The 24,422-nt window shown below is 45.5% G+C and overlaps 1 protein-coding gene across 1 annotated transcript in view; it reads left to right on the top strand.

The window, feature by feature from the left end:
• RAB1B (RAB1B, member RAS oncogene family) overlaps window positions 1-11,729 on the top strand; it is a 38,065-nt gene extending 26,336 nt beyond the window's left edge. Inside the window, exon 6 of the mRNA XM_067472452.1 lies at window positions 8,421-11,729. Coding sequence (XP_067328553.1) covers window positions 8,421-8,615 — 195 coding nt within the window. The 3' untranslated portion in view covers window positions 8,616-11,729. The remainder of the gene's footprint in view (window positions 1-8,420) is intronic.
• The last annotated feature ends 12,693 nt before the right edge of the window (window positions 11,730-24,422 follow it).

The raw sequence follows: 24,422 nt of genomic DNA, 5'->3' as shown, positions 1-24,422 counted from the left end.
AGGGAACTGGGCATGTTTAGCCTGAAGAAGAGAAGGCTGAGAGGAGATATGATAGCCATGTGTAAATATGTGAGAGGAAGCCACAGGGAGGAGGGAGCAAGCTTGTTTTCTGCTTCCTTGGAGACTAGGACGCGGAACAATGGCTTCAAACTACAAGAGAGGAGATTCCATCTGAACATTAGGAAGAACTTCCTGACTATGAGAGCCGTTCAGCAGTGGAACTCTCTGCCCCGGAGTGTGGTGGAGGCTCCTTCTTTGGAAGCTTTTAAGCAGAGGCTGGATGGCCATCTGTCAGGGGTGATTTGAATGCAATATTCCTGCTTCTTGGCAGGGGGTTGGACTGGATGGCCCATGAGGTCTCTTCCAACTCTTTGATTCTATGATTCTATGAAATATCTGGTATGCAGAATGTATTTTCATTCCCTAGACTAAATTTGGCACAAATACGCAATGCCAGTGGGGTTGGGGAGGGGGGATTGATTTTGTCATTTCAGAGTTATAGTTGCTGGGATTTATAGTTCACCTCCAATCAAAGAGCATTCTGAACTCCACCAACGATGGAATTGAACCAAACTTGGCACACAGAGCCTCCATGACCAACAGAAAATACTGGAAGGGTTTGGTGGGCATTGACCTTGAGTTTGGGAGTTGTAGTTCACCTACATCCAGAGAGCACTGTGGACCCTGTTCTGCCTTTCGACTGACTGTCTTGCTTGGATTTAGTTTCAGCTTGTAAGCTCTCAACCAGTCCATCACTGATGACAGGCACTGGTTCAGGTCCAGAACAGCATTATTTATTTATTTACAGTATTTATTTGCAGTATTGTCCTTGAGTTTGGGAGTTGTAGTTCACCTATATCCAGAGAGCACTGTGGACCCTGTTCTGCCTTTTGACTGACTGCCTTGCTTGGATTTAGTTTCAGCTTGTAAGCTCTCAATCAGTCCATCACTGATGACAGGCACTGGTTCAGGTCCAGAACAGCATTATCTATTTATTTACAGTATTTATATTCTGCCTTTCTCACCCCGCAGGGGACTGAGGGCGGATTACAATATACACATATATGGCAAACATTCAATGCCAAAGACACACAACAGATATAGACAGACAGTCAGAGGCTATTTAACTTTTCTGGCCGCCAGGGGAGCTGTCGCTTTCATCGTCCATCTGCAACACTGATGAAGTACTTCCACATTCCCTGCATACTTTTTGCTGGAGTCTTTTTATGGCCTCGTAAATTAGTTACTGTATATACTCAAGTATAAGCCTAGTTTTTCAACCCTTATCTTAGGCTGAAAAAGTCCCCCTTGGCTTATACTCGAGTCAAGGTTATTTATTATTTTACTCTGTCATTATTATTATTATTATTATTATTGCATTTATCATTTTACACTATTATTATTATAGTTATCATTTTACTTTATTATTACATTTATTATTTTATTTTATCAGTGTTATCATTAAATTTATTATTTTACTCTATGATTGTTATCCCATTTATTATTTCGCTCTATTATTATTCCATTTATTAGTTTACTGTCTTTATTATTCTTGGAAGTATATATAAGCACATTTACGTTGAAGAAGGTTGGGGCAGTCTTATCTTAAATTACAATTTTATATAAATACTAGCTGTACCCACCACGCGTTGCTGTGGCCAACCTTCCCTCCCTCTTTCTCTCCTTTTCCTCCTTCCTTCGCTCCCTCTTTCATTCATAGAATCATAGAATCAAAGAGTTGGAAGAGACCTCATGGGCCATCCAGTCCAACCCCCTGCCAAGAAGCAGGAATATTGCATTCAAATCACCCCTGACAAATGGCCATCCAGCCTCTGCTTAAAAGCTTCCAAAGAAGGAGCCTCCACCACACTCCGGGGCAGAGAGTTCCACTGCTGAACGGCTCTCACAGTCAGGAAGTTCTTCCTAATGTTCAGATGGAATCTCCTCTCTTGTAGTTTGAAGCCATTGTTCCGTGTCCTAGTCTCCAAGGAAGCAGAAAACAAGCTTGCTCCCTCCTCCCTGTGGCTTCCTCTCACATATTTATACATGGCTATCATATCTCCTCTCAGCCTTCCTTCCCTTTTTTCTTTCTTTCTCTACCTCTTTCCTCCCCCCTTTTTCTTTTCATCCCTCTTTTCCTCCTTTCTTCCTTCTCTACCTCTTTCCTTCCTTCTCTCTTTCCTTCTTTCCTTCATGAGTTCGAAGCCAGCCCGGGTTGGAGTGGGTTTCCAACCAATTGTGTGTAGCCTGTTGTTGACCTTTGCAACTCAAAAGAGAGTTGCATCTGTCAAGTAGGAAAATTAGGTACCACCTTAAAGTGTGGGGAGGCAAAATTAACTGATTTGTGAGGCCATAAAAAGAAGACTCCAGCAAAGCATTCCAGCGGGGAAGCATGTGGGGAATGCGGAAGTGCTTCATCAGCGTCGCAGATGGACGATGAAAGCGACAGCTCCCCTGGCGGCCAGAAAAAGTTAAATAGCCTCTGTGTATGTCTAAATATGTTGTATGTCAAAATTGGCATTGCATGTTTGTAATCCGCCCTGAGTCCCCTGCGGGGTGAGAAGGGCGGAATATAAAAGTGTAAATAAATAAATTTCCTCCCTCTTTCTCTCCTTTCTTTCTTTCTTTCTTTCTCTCCTTTCCTTCCTCTTCCTTCCCTATTTTTCCTGTATCCTCATTTATCTTTTCGTCATTTAGCTTTTTGGGGTTTTTAAGTCCTTTCCACTTTTGGGGGGGGCGGGGTTATGAGTGATGGTCACTCATTGGTCTGTTAGGGGTATAGTGTCCAAATTTCGTGTCAATTCGTCCAGTGGTTTTTGAGTTGTGTTAATCCCACAAACGAACATTGCTTTTTTTATTTATATAGATTCATAAACATTTAACCTACTGACGCCTCAATTAGATGCCTCAATTAATGTAATTTCATTGATATCTATTTTCATTTTGAAATGTACCAGTATTTATTTATTTATTTATTTATTTATTTATTTATATACAGCTTTTATATTCCGCCCTTCTCACCCCGCAGGGGACTCAGTGTATATGGCAAACATTAAATGCCAATTTTTGACATACAGACATACACAGAGGCTATTTAACTTTTTCTGGCCGTCAGGGGAGCTGTCGCTTTCCTTGTCCATCTGCGACGCTGATGAAGCACTTCCGCATTCCCCGCATGCTTCCTCGCTGGAATGCTTTGCTGGAGTCTTCTTTATGGCCTCATAAATCAGTTAATTTAGCCTCCCCACACTTTAAGGTGGTACCTAATTTTCCTACTTGACAGATGCAACTGTCTTTCGGGTTGCAAAGGTCGACAACAGGCTACACACAATTGGTTGGAAACCCACTCCAATCCGAGCTGGCTTCAAACTCATGACCTTTTGGTCAGAGTGATCTTAATGCAGCTGACACTCAGCCAGCTGCGCCACAATCCCGTCTGAATTTGGCACAGAATTTGCGTCTGAATTTCTCACCCTCAGCTTATACGCGAGTCAATCCGTTTTCTCAGTTTTTGTGGTAAAATTAAGTGACTCGGCTTATATTTGGGCCGGCTTATACTCGAGTATATATGGTAAATTAGCCTCCCCACACATAGGTGGTACCTAATTTTCCTACTTGACAGATTCAACTGCCTATTGGGTTGCAAAGGTCGACAACAAGCTACACAATTGGTCAGAAGCTTACTCCGGCCCGGGCTGGCTTCGAACTCATAGTGATCTTAATGCAGCTGACACTCAGCCAGCTGTGCCACAGTCCTGCTGTGATTTTGGTGGAAAGGAGTAATAGAGTCCTTGGATTTTGGTTGAAAGGAGTAATAGAGCTGGGTGTTATCTACATACATTTCACACCAAACTTCCCCTTTCCTTTGTGTCTATGATGAATTAAAGCAATGCAACCATATCTGCAGCTACATTTGCAACGTTTCCTGCTAATGCTCCCTTGGAACTGATTTGCGGAGCAGCGACTTGGGCCAATTCCTCCAACACATTATAAGTAGGACAGGTTGGCATCTGTGGGAGCTTATTTTGGTAGGAGGGTTTGCTAGCAAGTCGTCTTGACCTAGTTTCCCATCACTTTTAATTTCCTTCCCACCTTCCCTATTTAAAGTGATAGAGGCTTGGGTGGTTCTTCGCTTTTGGTAGAAAATGTTCCTTTGGGAACTTGTCATGAATGTCTTTTCTAACCAGGCAGAAGGAGACATTATTTTGCTGGTTGTCTCTTTTCTTTCCCCATTTCGTTCCACTCCTCATGGGGCTTGGCTTCAGAGTCTTTGCTCATTTTGCTCACTTTCCAGCTTGGCCATCTCCTTCTTGAATTGTTTTGTCCAGAACTGGATACTGGGTTATTCCAGATGATCAAAGCAGAACAGAGTGGGACTAGGACTTCCCTCACTCTTGATACTCCTATCGATGAGGCCTGCAATCGCACTGACGCTTTGGTACTCTTTGTTGTGACTCAGCTTGACTCTGAGTCTGAAGCTGAGCTCTTTGGGCCTTCTGAGCCAGAATTCCCACAGGATGAGGATGATGGGTTACAGATTTCTGTACATGCTTCAGAATGTAGCATGTACATTCTAAATGTACATTCCGTCTGAGCTCTGCAAGTGCAGCATTTTCCAGAATGAAGCAGAGAGTGTTTGAGGACCGGGACATCCGTAGGGAGACCAAGGTGCTTGTCTATAAAGCTATTGTCCTCCCAACCCTGCTCTATGCCTGTGAGACGTGGACTGTCTACAGACGTCACATGCAACTCCTGGAACGATTCCATCAGCGCTGCCTCCGGAAAATCCTGCAAATCTCCTGGGAAGACAAGCGGACAAACGTCAGTGTGCTGGAAGAAGCAAAGACCACCAGCATTGAAGCGATGGTCCTCCAACATCAACTCCGCTGGGCCGGCCACGTTGTCCGGATGCCCGACCACCGTCTCCCAAAGCAGTTGCTCTACTCCGAACTTAAGAATGGAAAACGGAACGTTGGTGGACAGGAAAAGAGATTTAAAGATGGGCTCAAAGCCAACCTTAAAAACTCTGGCATAGACACTGAGAACTGGGAAGCCCTGGCCCTTGAGCGCTCCAGCTGGAGGACAGCTGTGACCAGCAGTGCTGCAGAATTTGAGGAGGCACGAGTGGAGGGTGAAAGAGTGAAATGTGCCAGGAGGAAGGCGCGTCAAGCCAACCCTGACCGGGACCGCCTTCCACCTGGAAACCAATGCCCTCACTGCGGAAGAAGATGCAGAGCAAGAATAGGGCTCCACAGCCACATACGGACCCACAAGGAAATCCATAATGGAAGACCATCTTACTTGTCCAACAAGGGATCGCCTAAGTAAAGTAAGTAAACATGCTTCAGACAGGATTGACGGTGGGGCTGCTGAAGGAGAAACAGCAAGTCATTTCCCAGGGGAAAGGAATGTTAGTGAGACTGATAAGAGAGAGAATTCCCACACGGCCAGGTAGAGACGTCTTTTCCTCCTCACAGTGATCCGGTTCACCTGGACCAAGATAAGGGATTACATAGCCTTAAAGATAATGAATTACTGAGCAGGCAAGATGGTCTGCAATTAAGGCTCCGGAGAAGCACTCGCTTGGCTAGCAAGTGAGAAGCCAAGGGTGCCAAAGGTCAACGCAATGTGTTCATGTTTGCAAAGGGTATTTAGTAGGCTTGGGCAATCCATGGTTCTAAAGTACTTACAAAACTAAAGTTCTGGTGGTGAAAATTTCAGAACTCTAACAAAACTCTCAAAATTTAATTATTATTGCATTCTTGGTGATTTTAATGACAGAACCAATTAGGAACTGCCATTTATTATGAAATTTTGAGAGTTTTGATAGAGTTCTGAAATTTTTACCACCAGAACTTTAGTTTTGTAAGTACTTTAGAACCATTTAGAACCATGGATTGCCCAAGCCTAGTATTTAGCCATGTAGCTGACAAGCAGGGGTTGTCAGTCCAACGTAGCTCTTCCCATGCAAAGTTCTGTGGATTAACTTTGGCTTTTAGCAGCACGCTTCTGGCTTCCTGAGTCTGGGATTTGGTCCTTGTTTTCAGCTGTTTTCCATGGATTAGTGTGAAAAAGATCTTGGAGTCCTCGCGGACAACAAGTTAAACATGAGCCAACAATGTGATGTGGCGGCAAAAAAAGCCAATGGGATTTTGGCCTGCATCAATAGGAGCATAGTGTCTAGATGTAAGGAAGTAATGCTACCCCTCTATTCTGCTTTGGTTAGACCACACCTGGAATATTGTGTCCAATTCTGGGCATCACAATTCAAGAGAGATATTGACAAGCTGGAATGTGTCCAGAGGAGGGTGACTAAAATGATCAAGGGTCTGGAGAACAAGCCCTATGAGGAGCGGCTTAAGGAGCTGGGCATGTTTAGCCTGAAGAAGAGAAGGCTGAGAGGAGATATGATAGCCATGTATAAATATGTGAGAGGAAGCCACAGGGAGGAGGGAGCAAGCTTGTTTTCTGCTTCCCTGGAAACTAGGACGCGGAACAATGGCTTCAAACTACAAGAGAGGAGATTCCATCTGAACATTAGGAAGAACTTCCTGACTGTGAGAGCCGTTCAGCAGTGGAATTCTCTGCCCCGGAGTGTGGTGGAGGCTCCTTCTTTGGAAGCTTTTAAGCAGAGGCTGGATGGCCATTTGTCAGGGGTGATTTGAATGCAATATTCCTGCTTCTTGGCAGAATGGGGTTGGACTGGATGGCCCATGAGGTCTCTTCCAACTCTTTGATTCTATGATTCTATAAAGATAATGAATTAATGAGCAGGCAAGATGGTCTGCAATTAAGGCTCCGGAGAAGCACTCGCTTGGCTAGCAAGTGAGAAGCCAAGGGTGCCAAAGGTCAACGCAATGTGTTCATGTTTGCAAAGGGTATTTAGCCATGTAGCTGACAAGCAGGGGTTGTCAGTCCAACGTAGCTCTTCCCATGCAAAGTTCTGTGGATTAACTTTGGCTTTTAGCAGCACGCTTCTGGCTTCCTGAGTCTGGGATTTGGTCCTTGTTTTCAACTGTTTTCCATGGATTAGTGTGAAAAAGATCTTGGAGTCCATCTGTCAGGGGTGATTTGAATGCAATATTCCTGCTTCTTGGCCGAATGGGGTTGGACTGGATGGCCCATGAGGTCTCTTCCAACTCTTTGATTCTATGATTCTTGTTTGACCATTGCTAAAGGATTATGCTTCATGTTTTGCCTTTGGATCTTGGGAACTTTGTCTTTGCATTTAAGTCTTTGTCCTGCCTATGGAACTTTTGCATTTCTTATACTTTGTTTTGATTTTGCCTTTTTCTCAATAAACTACAAAACCTACAGCTTTGGTGTGCTGGTGTCTGGAGCAAGGTGAAAGCTACCCTGAGTTGCAACACTCTTTCCCCTGTGGGCGAGTGAGCTTATTAACAAAATACCCTACTCATAAGTGTGCAGCAAAGTAACTTATTAGCAGCAGCAGGACCTAGAACCAGTATCCCAAAGTGATAAAAAGAATAAAAACACACAAACCAATGTTATCTCTTCCCTAGGAGGCTTTTTAATAGCAAAACAATATGGGTGCACTGTTTACAAGAACCAGATTTCCATAACACGAACAACGTCCTTTACGCTTCCTTCTTTGCTTCAACGCTCGGCTTCTTTCTCATGCAGATAAGCAGCTTTGCTCTCACAGAGCCTCTTCTCACACTGAAGTTACACCGGAGCTTTGCACAGTAGCTTTATAAACACAGCAACCTTCACACACGATGGCCTTCAACCTTGGGCTTCTCTCACCAGGCCTTCTCATACCTAGGCCTACTAACACTGAGGCTTTCTCACACTGAGACCTTTTCACACTGAGGGCTCTCTCAGACAAACACCTTTCACACACTGAGGCCTTCTCACACTGAGGGCCCTCACAGACAAACCCCTTTCTCTTACTGAGGTCTTCTCACACTGAGGGCTCTCTCAGACAAACACCATTCACACACTGAGGCCTTCTCGCTCTGAGGGCCCTCTCAGGCAAATCCCTTTCTTCTACTGAGGCCTTCTCACACTGAGGGCCCTCTCAGGCAAACCCCTTCCTCCTACTGAGGCCTTCTCACACTGAGGGCCTTCTCAGACAAACCCCTTTCTCCTACTGAAGCCTTCTCACACTGAGGGCTCAGATAAAAACCTTTCTCCCACTGAGGCAAACTAACATTGAGGCCTACTTATAATGAGGCCTACTAACACATTGAGGCTTTTCTCCCACAGAGACCTTTCACAGACTGAGTGCTACTAAGCCACAGGCACACCTGCTTATATAGAACTGCACCTTTTGCTGTGTCATTGCATAAATGCCACCCTTTCAGTGCTTGGTTCACATTTTTGTGATTAAAAATACCTAGTTATGTTTTAATATTTGTGACATTGGCAACCTTTTCCTCTCCTTCCCCTTTGCTCAGGAATTTGCGGACTCCCTCGGGATCCCCTTCCTGGAGACGAGTGCCAAGAACGCCACCAACGTGGAGCAGTCCTTCATGACGATGGCGGCAGAGATCAAGAAGCGCATGGGACCGGGAGCCACCGCCGGCGGAGACAGGCCCAACCTGAAAATCGACAGCACTCCAGTCAAACAAGGAGGCAGTGGCTGCTGCTGAGGAGGGACACGATCGGGATGGTGGGGTTGGGGGGTGGGAGGGGGCTCTGGCTGGAGCCTGTGGGGAGAGGGGGAGCTCGCCCCTCTTCTGCTCGTATCCAGCCCTTTGTGCTTTTTTCCCCCTTCTCTCAAAGGTGGCTTTTCCCGGATGATACCTCGGCAGAGGGGGACGGGGCCTCCCCTTCTTGCTCAGCTGCTCCCAAGGGCTGTTGAGCAGCTTTGGCCTGTTGTTTCCCCCCACCACTTAACTGTAGGGTGGTGGTCGCTCGGGGGGGGGGGGGGGAGACAGGCCTGATGCTTCCCCGTCTCATGGCGACACTTGCTCGTCTGGCCAGGTATGGGCAACGGTTCTCCTTGCTGGTTTTGTGTTGCTGCCCTTGCTTCCTCCTCTCGTCCTTCCTATCCACACTATGATTTTTTTTTTCTAAAATAGGGGGGAGCTTTTGTATTCTTCCTTTTTCTTCCGTCTCGACTGCAGCTCCACAGATCTTTCTGCTGGGACGGCTATGCTGCTGTGTGCTCCTTCTCCAATCCTTCCATTGGTAGTTAAATTGGTGGTCCACCAACATGTCGGTTTCGGATGGTGCCAAGGGCTGGAGGGTGTATCTGTCTCTTTTTCTGCCCTATGCTTTTTTGGGGAGGGAAGAGTGCCCTGCGACACTCATTTCCCCACATGAGACTGCTTTCTTTTTGCCAGTTTTGAGGAATTGTCCCTCCACTTCTACCCTCCCGATCACTACATCACACCCCCCCCCCCCCAATACACAACCTCTTCCTCTCAGGGCTCTTTCCTCCCGTCCTTCCTTCCTTCCTTCCTTCCTTCCTTCCTTCCTTCCTTCCTTCCTTCCATCCTTCCTTCCTTCCTTCCTTCCATCCATCCATCCATCCATCCATCCATCCATCCTCTCTTCTTCTCTTTCTTCCTCCCTTCTTTCCTTTCTTTCCTTACTACCACCCTCTCTTTCTTCCTTTTTCTCTTCTTTCTTTCCTTTCTTCACCATCCTTCCCTTCCTTCCTTTCTTCAGCCCTACCTTCCTTCCTTTACTCCCTCCCTACCTTCCTTTCTTCAGCCCTACCTTCCTTCCTTCCTGTCCTTCCCTTCTTTCCTTTCTTCAGCCCTACCTTCCTTCCTTTACTCCTTCCTTACCTGCCTTTCCTTCCTTCTTCCCCCCTTCCCTTCCTTCCATCCATCCTATCTTCCTCTCTTTCTTCCTCCCCTCTTTCATTTCTTTCTTTACTTCCACCCTCTCTTTCTTCCTCCTTCCTTTCTTCCTTTTTCTTTTCTTTCTTTCCTTCCTTCCTTCCTTCCTTCCTTCCTTCCTTCCTTCCTTCCTTCCTTCCTTCCCTCCCTCCCTCCCTCCCTCCCTCCCTCCCTCCCTCCTTCCTTCCTTCCTTCCTTCCTTCCTTCCTTCCTGTCCTTCCCTTCTTTCCTTTCTTCAGCCCTACCTTCCTTCCTTTACTCCCTCCCTACCTTCCTTCCTTTACTCCCTCCACCTGCCCTTCCTTCCTTCCTTCCATCCTTCCATCCTTCCTTCCTTCCTTCCTTCCTTCCTTCCTTCCTTCCATCCATCCTATCTTCCTCTCTTTCTCCCTCCCTTCTTTCATTTATTTCCTTACTTCCACCCTCTTTCTTCCTCCCTTCCTCCTTCCCTTCCTTCCTTCCTTCCTTCCTTCCTTCCTTCCTTCCTTTTTCTCTTCTTTCTTTCCTTCCTCCTCTGTCCCTCCCGTCCTTTCTTCACCCCTACCCTCCTTCCTTTACTCCCTCCCTACCTTTCTTTCCTTCTTTCCTCACCCCTCCTCGTTCCCCTTCCTTCCTTCTCTCCCTCCCTCCTTCCATCCCTTCCTCCTTCCATCCATACATCCATCCTCTCTTCTCTTTCTTCCTCCATTCTTTCATTTCTTTCCTTACTTCCACCCTCTCTTTCTTCCGCCTTCCATTCCTTCCTTTTTCTCTTCTTTCTTTCCTTCCTCCTCCATCCCTCCCTCCCTTCCTTTCTTCAGCCCTACCTTCCTTCCTTTACTCCCTCCCTCCCTTCCTTTCCTTCCTTCCTCCCCTCTTCCCTTCCCCTTCCTTCCTCCCTCCTTCCCTCCCTTCCTTCCTTTCTTCACCCCTACCTTCCTTCCTTTACTCCCTTCCTCCCCTCCCTCCTTCCTTTTTTCCTTTCTTCCTTCTTTCCTTCCTTTCTTCCTTCCTTCCTTCCCTTGCACTATTAGCGTCCTGCTCTAGGAATGGACATTTTGTGGGACTTCAGCAGGATTCACAGTGGCTTCCCTTAGCTTCACCCTTTCCCTGCTGGTATGCCTTCCTCTCCCAAGATTCACCATTCCTTCCCCTCCTGAGCGTCACTGCTTCCTCTTCTTACCTTCCTTTCCCCGCACGATTCCACATCTTGCTGTAGGAATGGACATTTTGTGGGCCTTGAGCACCCCTTGGTTCCTCTCCTCTCAAGGTGGCTGGTGTCCGAACTACTTTAACATGTTTTGAAAACTCTGGACCTGGTAGGGAGGGGAGGTTTCGTGGTGGGCCGTTGCTGCTGCTGTTGTTTGTTTCCCGGGCCTCTGCGTCCCATAGTCTATGAATGAATGTATCTTTGGGCCGCTGGGCATCCCCTTTGCTGCATCAACAGCTTCAGGAATGGCCCCGTCGAGGCCCTGCTCACCTGCAGCCATTTCAACCTCCTTCTGAACCAAACTTTCACCCACCCACTTAGCCCTCCGTCCCACCTTTTCTCCCATCGATCAGTGACCAAATCCAGGCCCATCCGTCCGCCTGGGCCGGGCCCTGGCTTCCCTGAAAGCTGTATTGCGCGCGTGTCTCGTTTTCTCTCTTTTTAGCACCAAGAACCTGGGTTTGTCTTTTTTTTTCTTTTTTGGAAAATTCCCCCTTCCTTTCTTTCCCCTTCTTGTTATTTAAGGAACGTCAGGGACCCCACTGGGCCAGGCAGTGGGAGGAAGATTTTTGTTCGTTGGCTTTCTTTTTCCCTGTTTTTCCACAAATGAAATTTGAAAAAAACAACAACACACATACACAAAAATGAGAGGAAAAGAGAAAAAGGAAACAATATATATATATATAATAAACCATAATATGCCTCTGCAAAATGAGGGACTTTCAGGCCTGCCTCCGTAGTTTGTGGTTTTTTCCTTCAGATGCGATCGGCGAGGATGACCGGTGCCTAGTTGTCCCCCTTTGAAAAACGAAATGGAAATGTTTGTGGTCCTAGCCATGTTGGGACCTTATTCATGTCATTCTTCAAATCCAAGTCGTGGGTCACAACTTCCATCTTTTGGAAGTTTGATGGAATGTGTCCAGAGGAGGGCGACTAAAATGATCAAGCGTCTGGAGAACAAACCCTATGAGGAACGGCTTAAAGAGCTGGGCATGTTTAGCCTGAAGAAGAGAAGGCTGAGAGGAGATATGATAAAAAGGAAGTTTGATGGAATGTGTCCAGAGGAGGGCGACTAAAATGATCAAGCGTCTGGAGAACAAACCCTATGAGGAACGGCTTAAAGAGCTGGGCATGTTTAGCCTGAAGAAGAGAAGGCTGAGAGGAGATATGATAAAAAGGTTGGTCATTTGTGTAAATGTTGAACATGGATGGAGCAAGCACGCTTCCCTGAGGCAGACCGTTCTGTTTCTGCCATCTGCTTCTCTGGCCCTGGAACTTGACAAAAAAGCTCCTGTTTTGTAGCAGGTTTCCTATGAGGCGGGTGAGGTGGTAGTCCTTTGTGATACTATACATTTTTCTCAGGAGGAGGCGGTGGTTTACAGTATCATAAGCCGCTGACATGTGTAAACAGTAAGTCTCTATAGGTTACGTCCCAATTTACAATTCAGAACTGATAATGGTCTTGATTTGACAAGTGCTGAAGTGGTGTGAGGTTTGAGAATGGACTCAGTGGAAGACAGAGCAGTCCTCAAGCTCCGTACTTGAAAGGCTGCACAACAAAGGAGACGTTAGATGAGATGAAAGAGGTTTCCGGTGATGATTCCCCATCATATGATGGAGTCCAGAACTGGCATCGTCCATTCCAATGTGGTCAGACATCAGTGCAAACCACTCCAATTCCATTGTGACCCCACTCTGCTATTGAGGAACACATCATCCAGCAAGTGGAGGTCGCCATTTTGGAAAATCATTGTGTAACCATTTGCCACCTAGTCCAAAATGTCAAGATTAGTGTGTGGTCCGTGGAAATAAATAATCCAAGACCCATCTTCACATGTGTAAGGTATCTGCTTTCTGGGTCCTCCAACTGCTCACACCTTTCCAGAAGCAGGAATGAGTCAAATGCTCTCAGACTCTTTTGACAATGATGTGCCATGGAAACTAGGAGGACTTGTTCAACAGACTGAAAGCTGGGTCCTCATTCTGATCTTGAGACTAAAGTCCAATTTATGCAATGGAAGCATCAGGACTCACTGCCTCCAAAGAAGGCCCATCCTCAACTCTCGCTATGCTCACAGTATTTTGGAACCAGCACGGAGTAGAATGGATGGATTTCCTAGCAGAGGGTACCATGATCACTGGGGAAGACTATGCTTCACTGCTGTGGACATTGTGGAAGGGCATCCAAACCAAGAGACAATGTGGCACGCTCACCAAAGGTGTCCACCTTCTGCAAGACAGTGCACCAGCTCACAACTCGCCTGTTGCCCAAATGGAAGCATGCTCCTGTGGCTTTGAAATTCTCCCACATCCCCCTGATTCACCCAACCTTGCACCATTGAACTTCCATCTTTTTTCAATAAGGGCATTATTTTTGAAGGGCAAGCATATCTGAGATGGGTTGTTGTAGGTTTTTCCGGGCTATATGGCCATGTTCTAGAGGCATTTTCTCCTGACATTTCGCCTGCATCTATGGCAAGCATCCTCAGAGGTAGTAAGGTCTGTTGGAAGTAGGAAAAGGGGTTTATATATCTTTGGAATGACCAGGGTGGGACAAATGACTTTTGTCTGCTGGAGCTAGGTGTAAATGTTTCAACTGACCACCTTGATTAACATTTAATGGCTTGGAAGTGCTAGGGGGGAATCTATTGTTGGAAGTGATTTGATGTGCAGAGCACCTGATGAACCAACCTGGTCATAGCATATTATTTGAGAACACAGAAATGCTGGACCACTCTCACAACCACCATGTCAGACTACACAGAGAAGCCATTGAAATCCACAAGCATGTGGACAATTTCAACAGAAAGGAAGAAACCATGAAAATGAACAAAATCTGGCTACCAGTATTAAAAAAAACCTCAAAAATTACAACAGCAAAACAACAGAGAGTAAACAATCAGGCACATCAAATAACTCCCAACAAAAGATTCCCCCCAAGCACTTCCAAGCCATTAAATGCTAATCAAGGTGGTCATTTGAAACATTCACACCTAGCTCCAGCAGACAAAAGTCCTTTGTCCCACCCTGGTCATTCCACAGATATATAAACCCATTTTCCTACTTCCAACATTTTCCTACTTCCTCTGAGGATGCTTGCCATAGATGCAGGCGAAACGTCAGGAGAAAATGCCTCTAGAACATAGCCATATAGCCCGGAAAAACCTACAACAACCCAGTGATTCCGGCCATGAAAGCCTTCGACAATACATATCTCAGATGATGAGACTGTGATTTCTGAAGCCACAATGTGGCTTCTGGAGCAGCCTGTCGACTTCTTCATGTGTTTGTGTGTGTATATAGAGAGAGTGTGTGTGTATTACAATTGTGTGTGTCTTCATGATGAAATGTATATAGTGGGTTGCTGTGAGTTTTCCAAGCCGTACAGCCAAATCACCTTATCTCTCTCCTGAGGAATCTATAAGGACCAAGTAGCAACAGTAAGAACCGACCACGGAACAACAGACTGGTTCAAGATTGGGAAAGGCGTACTGCAGGGTTGTATCCTCTCCTCCATCCTATTCAACTTGTATGCAGAAGACATCATGCGATGTGCAGGGCTTGAGGAATGAAAGGGTGGGGTAAAAACTGCTGGAAGAAACATTAGATATGCAGATGATACCACTTTGATGGCCGAAAGTGAGGAGGAGCTGAGGAGCCTTCTAATCAAGGTGAAAGTAGAAAGCGCAAAAGCTGGGTTGCAGCTAAACATTAAAATATTCTGGCAACCGGAATGATTGATAATTGGGAAATAGAGGGCAAAAACGTGGAGGCTGTGACAATTTGTATTTCTAGGTGCAAAGATTACTGCAGATGCAGACCGCAGCCAGGAAATCAGGAGACGCTTCCTTCTTGGGAGGAGAGCAATGTCCAATCTTGATAAAATAGGGAAGAGTAGAGACATCACATTGGCAACGAAGATCCGCATAGTTAAAGCAATGATATTCCCTGTAGTCACCTGAACTGGACCTTAGGGAAGGCTAAGCGAAGGAAGAGAGGCATTTTGGAACTGTGGTGTTGGAGGAAAATTCTGAGAGTGTCCTGGATCCAACCAGTCCATACCTCAGGAAATAAAACTTGACTGCTCATTGGAGGGAAGGATATTAGAGGCAAAGTTAAAGTATTTTGGCCATATGATGAGAAGACAGGAAAGCTTGGAGAAGACAATGATGCTGGGGAAAATGGAAGGAAAAAGGAAGAGGGGCCGACCAAGGGCAAGATGGATCCTTGAAGTGACTGGTTTGACCTTGAAGGAGCTGGGGGTGGTGACGGCCAACAGGGAGCTCTGGCATGGGCTGGTCCATGAGGTCACAAAGAGTCAGAAGTGACTGAACGAATGAACAACAACAAACCTACGGATGTGAGAGCTGGACCATAGGGAAGGCTGAGAGAAGGAAACAAGATGCTTTTGAATTGTGGTGCTGGAGGAAAGTTCTGAGAGTGCCTTGGACCGCAAGAAGATCCAACCAGTCCATACTTCAGGAAATAAAGCCTGACTGCTCTTTGTAGGGAAGGATAGTAGAGGCGAAGACGAAGTACTTTGGCCACATCATGAGAAGACAGGAAAGCTTGGAGAAAACAATGATGCTGCAGCAAATGGAAGGAAAAAAGAAGAGGGAGCTGACCAAGGGCAAAGTGGATAGATAATAGAATCCTAGAATTGGAAGAGACCTCATGGGCCATCCAGTCCAACCCCATTCTGCCAAGAAGCAGGAAAATTACAATCAAAGCACTCCCAACAGATGGCCATCCAGCCTCTGTTTAAAAGCCTCCACCACACTCCGGGGCAGAGAGTTCCACTGCTGAACAGCTCTCACAGTCAGGAAGTTCTTTTGAATGTTCAGATGGAATCACCTTTCTTGTAGTTTGATGCCATTGTTCCATTGCGTCCTAGTCTCCAGGGAAGCAGAAAACAAGCTTGCTCCCTCCTCCCTATGACTTCCTCTCACATACTTATACATGGCTGTCGTGTCTCCTCTCAGCCTTCTCTTCTTCAGGCTAAGCATGCCCAGCTCTTTAAGCCGCTCCTCATTGGGCTTGTTCTCCAGATCCTTGATCATTTTAGTCGCCCTCCACTGGACACATTTATTTATTTTTATTTATTTCGAGTACTTCTACCCCGCCCTTCTCAACCGCCTAGGGGGGACTCAGGGCAGCTTACAACTGCCACAATTCGATGCCACCAATTCAACAAATAAAATACATAGCAACAGTAATCACAAATAGTTAAAAACAATCAATTAATACAATAACAACTAAAAGAAAGCCAATTTAGTGGCTAACGTTCACTGAGTTCTAAAAATCCATTAGTCCATTCAGCATTATCATAGTCCTCTCCAATCTCTGGTCGTCATTACTTTGTCAGTCTGCCAGATTACCCAAAGGCCTGGTCCCATATCCATGTTTTCAACTTCCTTCTGAAGGAAAGGAGGGATGTCGATGACCTAATTTCCTCGGGGAGTGAATTCCACAGGCGAGGGGCCACCACTGAGAAGGCCCTGTCCCTCATCCCCACCAGTCTCACTTGTGATAAAGGTGGGGCTGAGAGCAGGTGTCAATATCTCTCTTGGCCATATAACCCGGAAAAAAACCTACAACAACCCAATATCTCTCTTCAATTGTGGTGCCCAGAATTGGACACAATATTCCAGGTGTGGTCTAACCAAGGCAGAATCGAGCATTGGGAGCATGACTTCCCTAGATCTAGACACTAGGCTCCTATTCATGCAGGCCAAAATCCTTGGTGTTCTTGAAGTGACTGGCTTGACCTTGAAGGAGCTGGGGGTGGTGATGCCTGACAGGGAGCTCTGACGCAGGCTGGTCGATGAGGTTACGAAGAGTCGGAAATGTCTGAACAAATAAACAACAACACGGCCATGTTCCAGAAGCATTATCTGCTGACTTTTTCCACATATATAGCCGGCATCTTCAGAGGTTGATGGTCAACGTTTCACAGTCTCATAGTTTGTTCCAATTTCCACAAATTGTCGGTTCTATCCATCTGGTTTCCATATCTAATTTCAGGATGCCCAAAGGCCTGGTCCCACAACCATGTCTTTACCTTCCTCCTGAAGGCAAGGAGGGATGTTGATGCCCTGATTTCCCCCGGGAGTGAGTTCCACAGGTGGGGGGCCACCACTGAGAAGGCCCTGCTCCTCGTCCCCACCAGCCTCACTTGTGATAGCGGTGGCGTCGAGAGCAGGGCCTCCCCAGATGATCTCAGATTCCGGGGTGGGACGTAGAGGGAGTTACGTTCGGACAGATACGCTGGACCGGAACTGTAAAGGTTTTTGTAGGTTAAAACCAGCACCTTGAATTGTGCTTGGAACTGAACCGGCAGCCAGTGGAGCTGACACAGCAGGGTGGTGGTGTGCTCCCTGTATGTCGCTCTGGTGAGCAATCTGGCTGCCGCTCGCTGGACCAGTTGAAGTTTCCGAACAGTCTTCAAGGGCAACCCCACGTAGAGTGCGTTGTAGTAGTCTATTCGGGATGTAACAAGACGGATTCTAATATTACACCATTAAGTTGTATTTGAGAAGGATTGGCTGGTGACAGCTGGAAGAGCACTTTGGTTTTCATGATGTTCAATGACAGGCCGAGCTTCTTGTATGCTTCAGCGAAGGTGTTTAGAGTGGCTTGTTGGTCTTCTTCTGAATGCACACAGATGACGTTGTCATCAGCATACTGGAGTTCTATAACAGATGTTGTAACCTTGGTTTTGGCTTTCAGTCTGTTGAGGTTAAATAGCTTGCCATCTGTCCGATAGATGATTTCCACTCCGGTGGGAAGAATCCCATCAACAAGATGAAGTATCATAGCGATGACGATGGAAAATAAGGTTGGGGCAATAACACACCCCTGTTTTTCCACATCTATGGCAGGCATCCTCAGAGGTTGTGAGGTGTATTGGAAACTAAACAAGTGGGGTTTATATATCTGTGGCTGGAAGAAGGAACTCTTGTCTGTTGGAGGCAAGTGTGGATGTTGCAATTGGCCATGTCCAAACCCATCCCAAGGAAGCCACTAGAGGACACTGTTCTACTAGCAATAATTCCATTGCCTACTTCCATTGTCTAACTTGTTTTTCTGTAGGTAGGAAAGGGAAATCAACCAGAGTAAGAGAGGAAGAGAGAACCTGCCTCAGTCAGCACTCTGCAGCCCTTCTTCCTGTCCAGAACAGCCGTCAAGAGCTGCCCCAGAACGGATTATTTCTGCTGCCGCTGCTGATCTCTGCTATTGTCTCATTTCTCCCAAAGCGCAGGTCTCTATTTAAAGCCGGCAGCCAGCAGAAATAAGGTCAGGTCAAGGCAAGAAGAACCACCTCAGCGCATCACGTCTCCAAACAAATGGCCGGTGCATAAATTGGAGGAGACCCCACGGGCCATCCAGTCCAACCCCATTTCGCTAGGCAGGAACACCATCAAAGCACTCCAGACAGGTGACCATCCGCTCTGCTTGAAAACCTCCAGAGAAGGAGACTACATCATTATCAAAGGCGGCTATTATTATTGTTATACAATCCTAGAGTTGGAAGGGACTCCCAAGGGCCATCCAGTCCAAACCCCATAGCACAATGTTAGTGTTATATATTGCTATATTAATATATATTGTATTATTATTATATTGTGTTACATTATATTAGTAATATTACATGTAATATATAATATACAATTGGGAGGACAATAGCTTTATAGACAAGCACCTTGGTCTCCCTACTGATGTCCCGGTCCTCAAACACTCTCTGCTTCATACATTGGGTTGTTAGGTTTCTTGTGTCCAAATGTGGTGTCAATTCGTCCAGTGGTTTTTAGTTCTGTTAATCCCACAAACGAACATTACATTTTTATTTATATAGACTAGCTGTCCCTGCCATGCTTTGCTGTGGCCCAGTCTGTTGCTGTGGAAAATAAAGTAATGACAAAGTGTTGGTTTCTAATATATGTAATTTCTTTATGCTTGAGGGTAAACAGTATTTTCTTGCCCCGGTGAAGGGAGTTGGACTGGATGGACTTAAGTATTTTCTATTGGTCATAGGGGTTCTGTGTGAAAGTTTAGCCCAATTATGTCATTGGTGGGGTTCATAATGCTCTTTGATTGTATGTGAACTATAAATCCCAGTAACTACAACTCCCAAATGTCAGGGTCTATTTCCCCCAAAACCCATCTGTGTTCATATTTGGGCATAGGGAATATTCGTGCCAAGTTTGGTCCAGATCCATCATTGTGTTTGAGTCCACAGTGCTCTCTGGATGTAGGTGAACTACAACTCAAGGTCAATGCCAACCAAACTCTTCTGGTGTTTTCTGTTGGTCATGGGAGTCCTTTGTGCTAAGTTTGGCCCAAATTCATAATTGGTGGAAGTTAGAATGCTCTTTGATTGTAGGTAAACTATAAATCCCAGCAACTACAACGTCCAAATGACAAAAAATCAGTTTTTTTGAGTGAAGGACATTCCTTGGGTTGTTAGGTGTCTTGTGTCCAATTTGGTGTCAATTCGTCCAGGGGTTTTTGAGTTATGTTAATCCCACAAACGAACATGACATTTTTATTTATATAGTCTAGCTGTCCCCTGCCACGTGTTGCTGTGGCCCATTTCTGGTGCTCATGGGGGTTCTGTGTGGGAGGTTTGGCCCAATTCTATCGTTGGTTCAGAATGCTTTGTGATTGTTGGTGAACTATAAATCCCAACAACTACAACTCCCAAATGTCAAGGTCTATTTTCCCCAAACTCCATCTGTCTTCATATTTGGGTGTATTGAGTGCTTGTGCCAAGTTTGGTCCAGATCCATCATTGAGTCCACAGTGATCTCTGGATATGGGCGAACTACAACTCCAAAACCAAAGCACACTGCTCACCCAACCCTTGCAGTATTTTCTGTTGGTCATTGGAGAACTGTGTGCCAAGTTTGATTCAATTCCATCGTTGGTGGGGATTCAGAATGCTCTTTGATTGTAAGTGAACTATGAATCCCAGGAACTACAACTTCCAAATGACAAAATCAATTTTTTAAAGTGAAGGACATACATTGAGTTGTTAGGTGTCTTGTGTCCAAACTTGGTGTCAATTCCCCCAGTGGTTTTTGAGTTCTGATGGTAGCACGAACTAACATTACATTTTTATTTATATAGATAGATAGATATAGATATGGAAAACACAAGAATGGCCATCAGACTGGAAAAAATCAACTTATATTCCCATACCAAAAAAGGGAAATGCGAAAGACTGCTCCAACTTCCGTACAGTGGCCCTTATTTCTCATGCCAGTAAGGAAAACTCCAGCAAGACATGGAGAGAGAGTGGCCAGATGTTCAAGCTGGGTTTAGAAAAGGCAGAGGAACGAGAGACCAGATTGCCAATATCCGGATGCTGGAGAATGGAGAAAGGCAGGGAGTTTCAGAAAAACATCTACTTCTGCTTCATTGACTACTCTAAAGCCTTTGACTGTGTGGATCATAATAAATGGTGGCAATTTCTTGGTGGGATGGGCATCCCAAGCCCCCTTCCCTCTCTCCTGAGGAATCTGTACAAGGACCAAGGAGCAACAGTCAGAACTGACCACGGAACAGGAGACGGGTTCAAGATGGGGAAAGGCGTACGGCAAGGCTGCATCCTCTCACCCAACCTTTTCAACTTGTATGCAGAACACATCATGCGAGGATGTGCGGGGCTTGAGGAATGCAAAGCTGGGGTGAAAATTGCTGGAAGAAACATTAACAACCTCAGATATGCAGATGACACCACTCTGATGGCCGAAAGCGAGGAGGAGCTGAGGAGCCTTCTAATCAAGGTGAAAGAAGAAAGCGCAAAAGCCGGGTTGCAGCTAAACATAAAAAAAACCAAGATCATGGCAACAAGAATGACTGACAACTGGAAAATAGAGGGAGAAAATGTGGAAGCCGTGACAGACTTTGTATTTCTAGGTGCAAAGATGAGTGCAGACGCAGACTGTGGCCAGGAAATCAGGAGAGGCTTCCTTCTTGGGAGGAGAGCAATGTCCAGTCTCGATAAAATAGTCAAGAGTAGAGACATCAGACTGGTAACAAAGATCCATTGCCTAGTCCAAGCCATGGTCTTCCCTGTAGTCACCTACGGATGTGAGAGCTGGACCTTCGGGAAGGCTGAGCGAAGGAAGATCGATGCTTTTGAGCTGTGGTGTTGGAGGAAAGTTCTGAGAGTGCCTTGGACTGCGAGAAGATCCAACCAGTCCATCCTCCAGGAAATAAAGCCCGACTGCTCACTGGAGGGAAGGAGACTAGAGACAAAGTTGAAGTCCTTTGGGCACATCATGAGGAGACAGCAAAGCCTAGAGAAGGGAGTGATGCTGGGGAAAGTGGAAGGCAAAAGGAAGAGGGGCCGACCAAGGGCAAGATGGATGGACGGCATCCTTGAAGTGACTGGACTGACCTTGAAGGAGCTGGGGGTGGTGACGGCCGACAGGGAGCTCTGGCATGGGCTGATCCTTGAGGTCACAAAGAGTCAGAGACAACTGAACGAATGAACAACAAATAGATATTATTGCCAACTGATGGCAGAGGAGACATGGTGGACCTTGTCTTCCCGGCTTCCCTTCTTCCCTTCAGCCCCGTTTGAAGGTCTGAGTAAAGAAAAGAGTTTTTAAAAGCAACGAGAATTCAAAAAAGCCCAATTTCTATGACCCGTAATGCTAAAACTGCCCAGCTACACCTGGATGACCCTTGGGGTCTCTTCTCTCTCTGGATTTTGTGGTTCTCTTCCCCATTCGAAAAAGCCAGACAATTCTCCGGCACCCTCTTGTTGTACGCAAACACATCGCCTGCCTCTTTTCTCACATTTGCGAGATCTGACAAAATGTTCTCATCTGTCATTGGTGTTGATCAGTTGGCAAAGGGAGCTGTCAACTCGGGCTGCTGAATCCTCTATGTTTTTCCCCCAGATTTTAGAGGAAGGAGATCGAGCTTGGCTGTTTTCCCCCTTTTTCTCCCTTTCAGATTAGACAGAAACCCAATAGTATATTTGACTCTAATGAAGAATATTCCTCCGGTGAATCAGTCGGTAGTTCGGCATCACGATGGATATGCAATTAATCTAAATTGTGCTCCGGAGAGTGTCGCCATACTCTCTGAAACAGTCGAAATTACAACTTTCTGTTGATATGGGTTGTTTCAGGACAAGCTCTATTGCAGTGTTGCTCATCCTTCCTAATGGGAATTGTAGTTCACCTACATCCAAAGAGCACTGTAGACTCAAAACAATGATAGACCTGGACCAAACTTGGCATGAATACTCAATATGCCCAAATATGAACACTGGTGGAAAATAGACCTTGACATTTGGGGAAAATAGACCTTGGCGTTTCGTAGTTGTAGTTGCTGGGATTTATAGTTCACCTCCAATCAAAGAGCATTCTGAACTGCACCAATGATGGAATTGAACCAAACTTGGCACACAGAATTCCCATGACCAATAGAAAATACTGGAAGAGTTTGGCATTGCCCAAATGTGGAGTTTGGGGAAAACAGACCTTGACATAGTAGTAGAAGCATTATTATTATTATTATTATTATTATTATTATCTATATAAATAAAATGTAATGTTTGTTTGTGGGATTAACAGAACTCAAAAACCATGGGACGAATTGACAACAAATTGAACACAAGACACCTAACAACCCAATGTATGTCCTTCACTCAAAAAAATTGATTTTGTCATTTGGGAGTTGTAGTTCCTGGGATTTATAGTTCACCTCTAATCAAAGAGCATTCTGAACTCCACCAACGATGGAATTGAACCAAACTTGGCACACAGCACTCCCATGACCAAGAGAAAATACTGGAAGGGTTTGGTGGGCATTGACCTTGAGTTTGGGAGTTGTAGTTCACCTACATCCAGAGAGTACTGTAGACTCAAAACAATGATAGACCTGGACCAAACTTGGCATGAATACTCAATATGCCCAAATATGAACACTGGTGGAAAATAGACCTTGACATTTGGGGAAAATAGACCTTGACGTTTCAGAGTTGTAGTTGCTGGGATTTATAGTTCACCTCCAATCAAAGAGCATTCTAAACTCCACCAACCATGGAATTGAACCAAACTTGGCACACAGCATTCCCATGACCAAGAGAAAATACTGGAAGGGTAGGGTAGGCATTGACCTTGGAGTTGTAGTTCACCTACATCAAGAGAGCACAGTAGACTCAAAGAATGATGGATCTGGACCAAACTTGGTACGGGTACTCAGTATGCCCAAATGTGAATACTGGTGGAGTTTGTGGGAAATTGACCTTGACATTTGGGAGTTGTAGTTGCTGGGATTTATAGTTCACCTCCAATCAAAGAGAATTCTGAACTCCACCAATGATGGAATTGAACCAAACTTGGCACACAGCATTCCCATGACCAAGAGAAAATACTGGAAGGGTTTGGTAGGCATTGAGCTTGGGTTTTGGAGTTGTAGTTCACCTACATCAAGAGAGCACAGTGGACTCAAAGAATGATGGATCTGGACCAAACTTGGTACGGGTACTCAGTATGCCCAAATGTGAACACTGGTGGAATTTGTGGGAAATTGACCTTGACATTTGGGAGTTGTAGTTGCTGGGAAGAGTTTGGCATTGACCAAATGTGGAGTTTGGGGAAAATAGACCTTGACATAGTAGTAGAAGCATTATTATTATTATTATTATTATTATTATTATTATCTATATAAATAAAAATGTAATGTTCGTTTGTGGGATTAACAGAACTCAAAAACCATTGGACGAATTGACAACAACCCAATGTATGTCCTTCACTCAAAAAAATTGATTTTGTCATTTGGGAGTTGTAGTTGCTGGGATTTATAGTTCACCTCCAATCAAAGAGCATTCTGAACTCCACCAACCATGGAATTGAACCAAACTTGGCACACAGCACTCCCATGACCAAGAGAAAATACTGGAAGGGTTTGGTAGGCATTGACCTTGGGTTTTGGAGTTGTAGTTCACCTACATCAAGAGAGCACAGTAGACTCAAAGAATGATGGATCTGGACCAAACTTGGTATGAGTACTCAGTATGCCCAAATGTGAACACTGGTGGAGTTTGTGGGAAATTGACCTTGACATTTGGGAGTTGTAGTTGCTGGGATTTATAGTTCACCTCCAATCAAAGAGCATTCTGAACTCCACCAACGATGGAATTGAACCAAACTTGGCACACAGAACTCCAATGACCAACAGAAAATACTGGAAGAGTTTGGCATTGCCCAAATGTGGAGTTTGGGGGAAATAGACCTTGACATTTGGGAGTTGTAGTAGAAGCATTTGAGTGCGTCTTCTTGCCTGGCAGAAGGGGGTTGGCTTGGATGACCCGTGGCATCTCTTCCAATTCTAGGATTCTATCATAATCTTTGATGATGGTGGTGGTTTTGTCGTTTGGGAGTTGTAGTTGCTGG

The sequence above is a fragment of the Anolis sagrei genome, chromosome 12 (genome assembly GCF_037176765.1).
Source record: "Anolis sagrei isolate rAnoSag1 chromosome 12, rAnoSag1.mat, whole genome shotgun sequence".
Classification (NCBI taxonomy): Eukaryota; Metazoa; Chordata; class Lepidosauria; order Squamata; family Dactyloidae; genus Anolis; species Anolis sagrei.
This window is presented reverse-complemented; position numbering and strand designations above follow the sequence as displayed.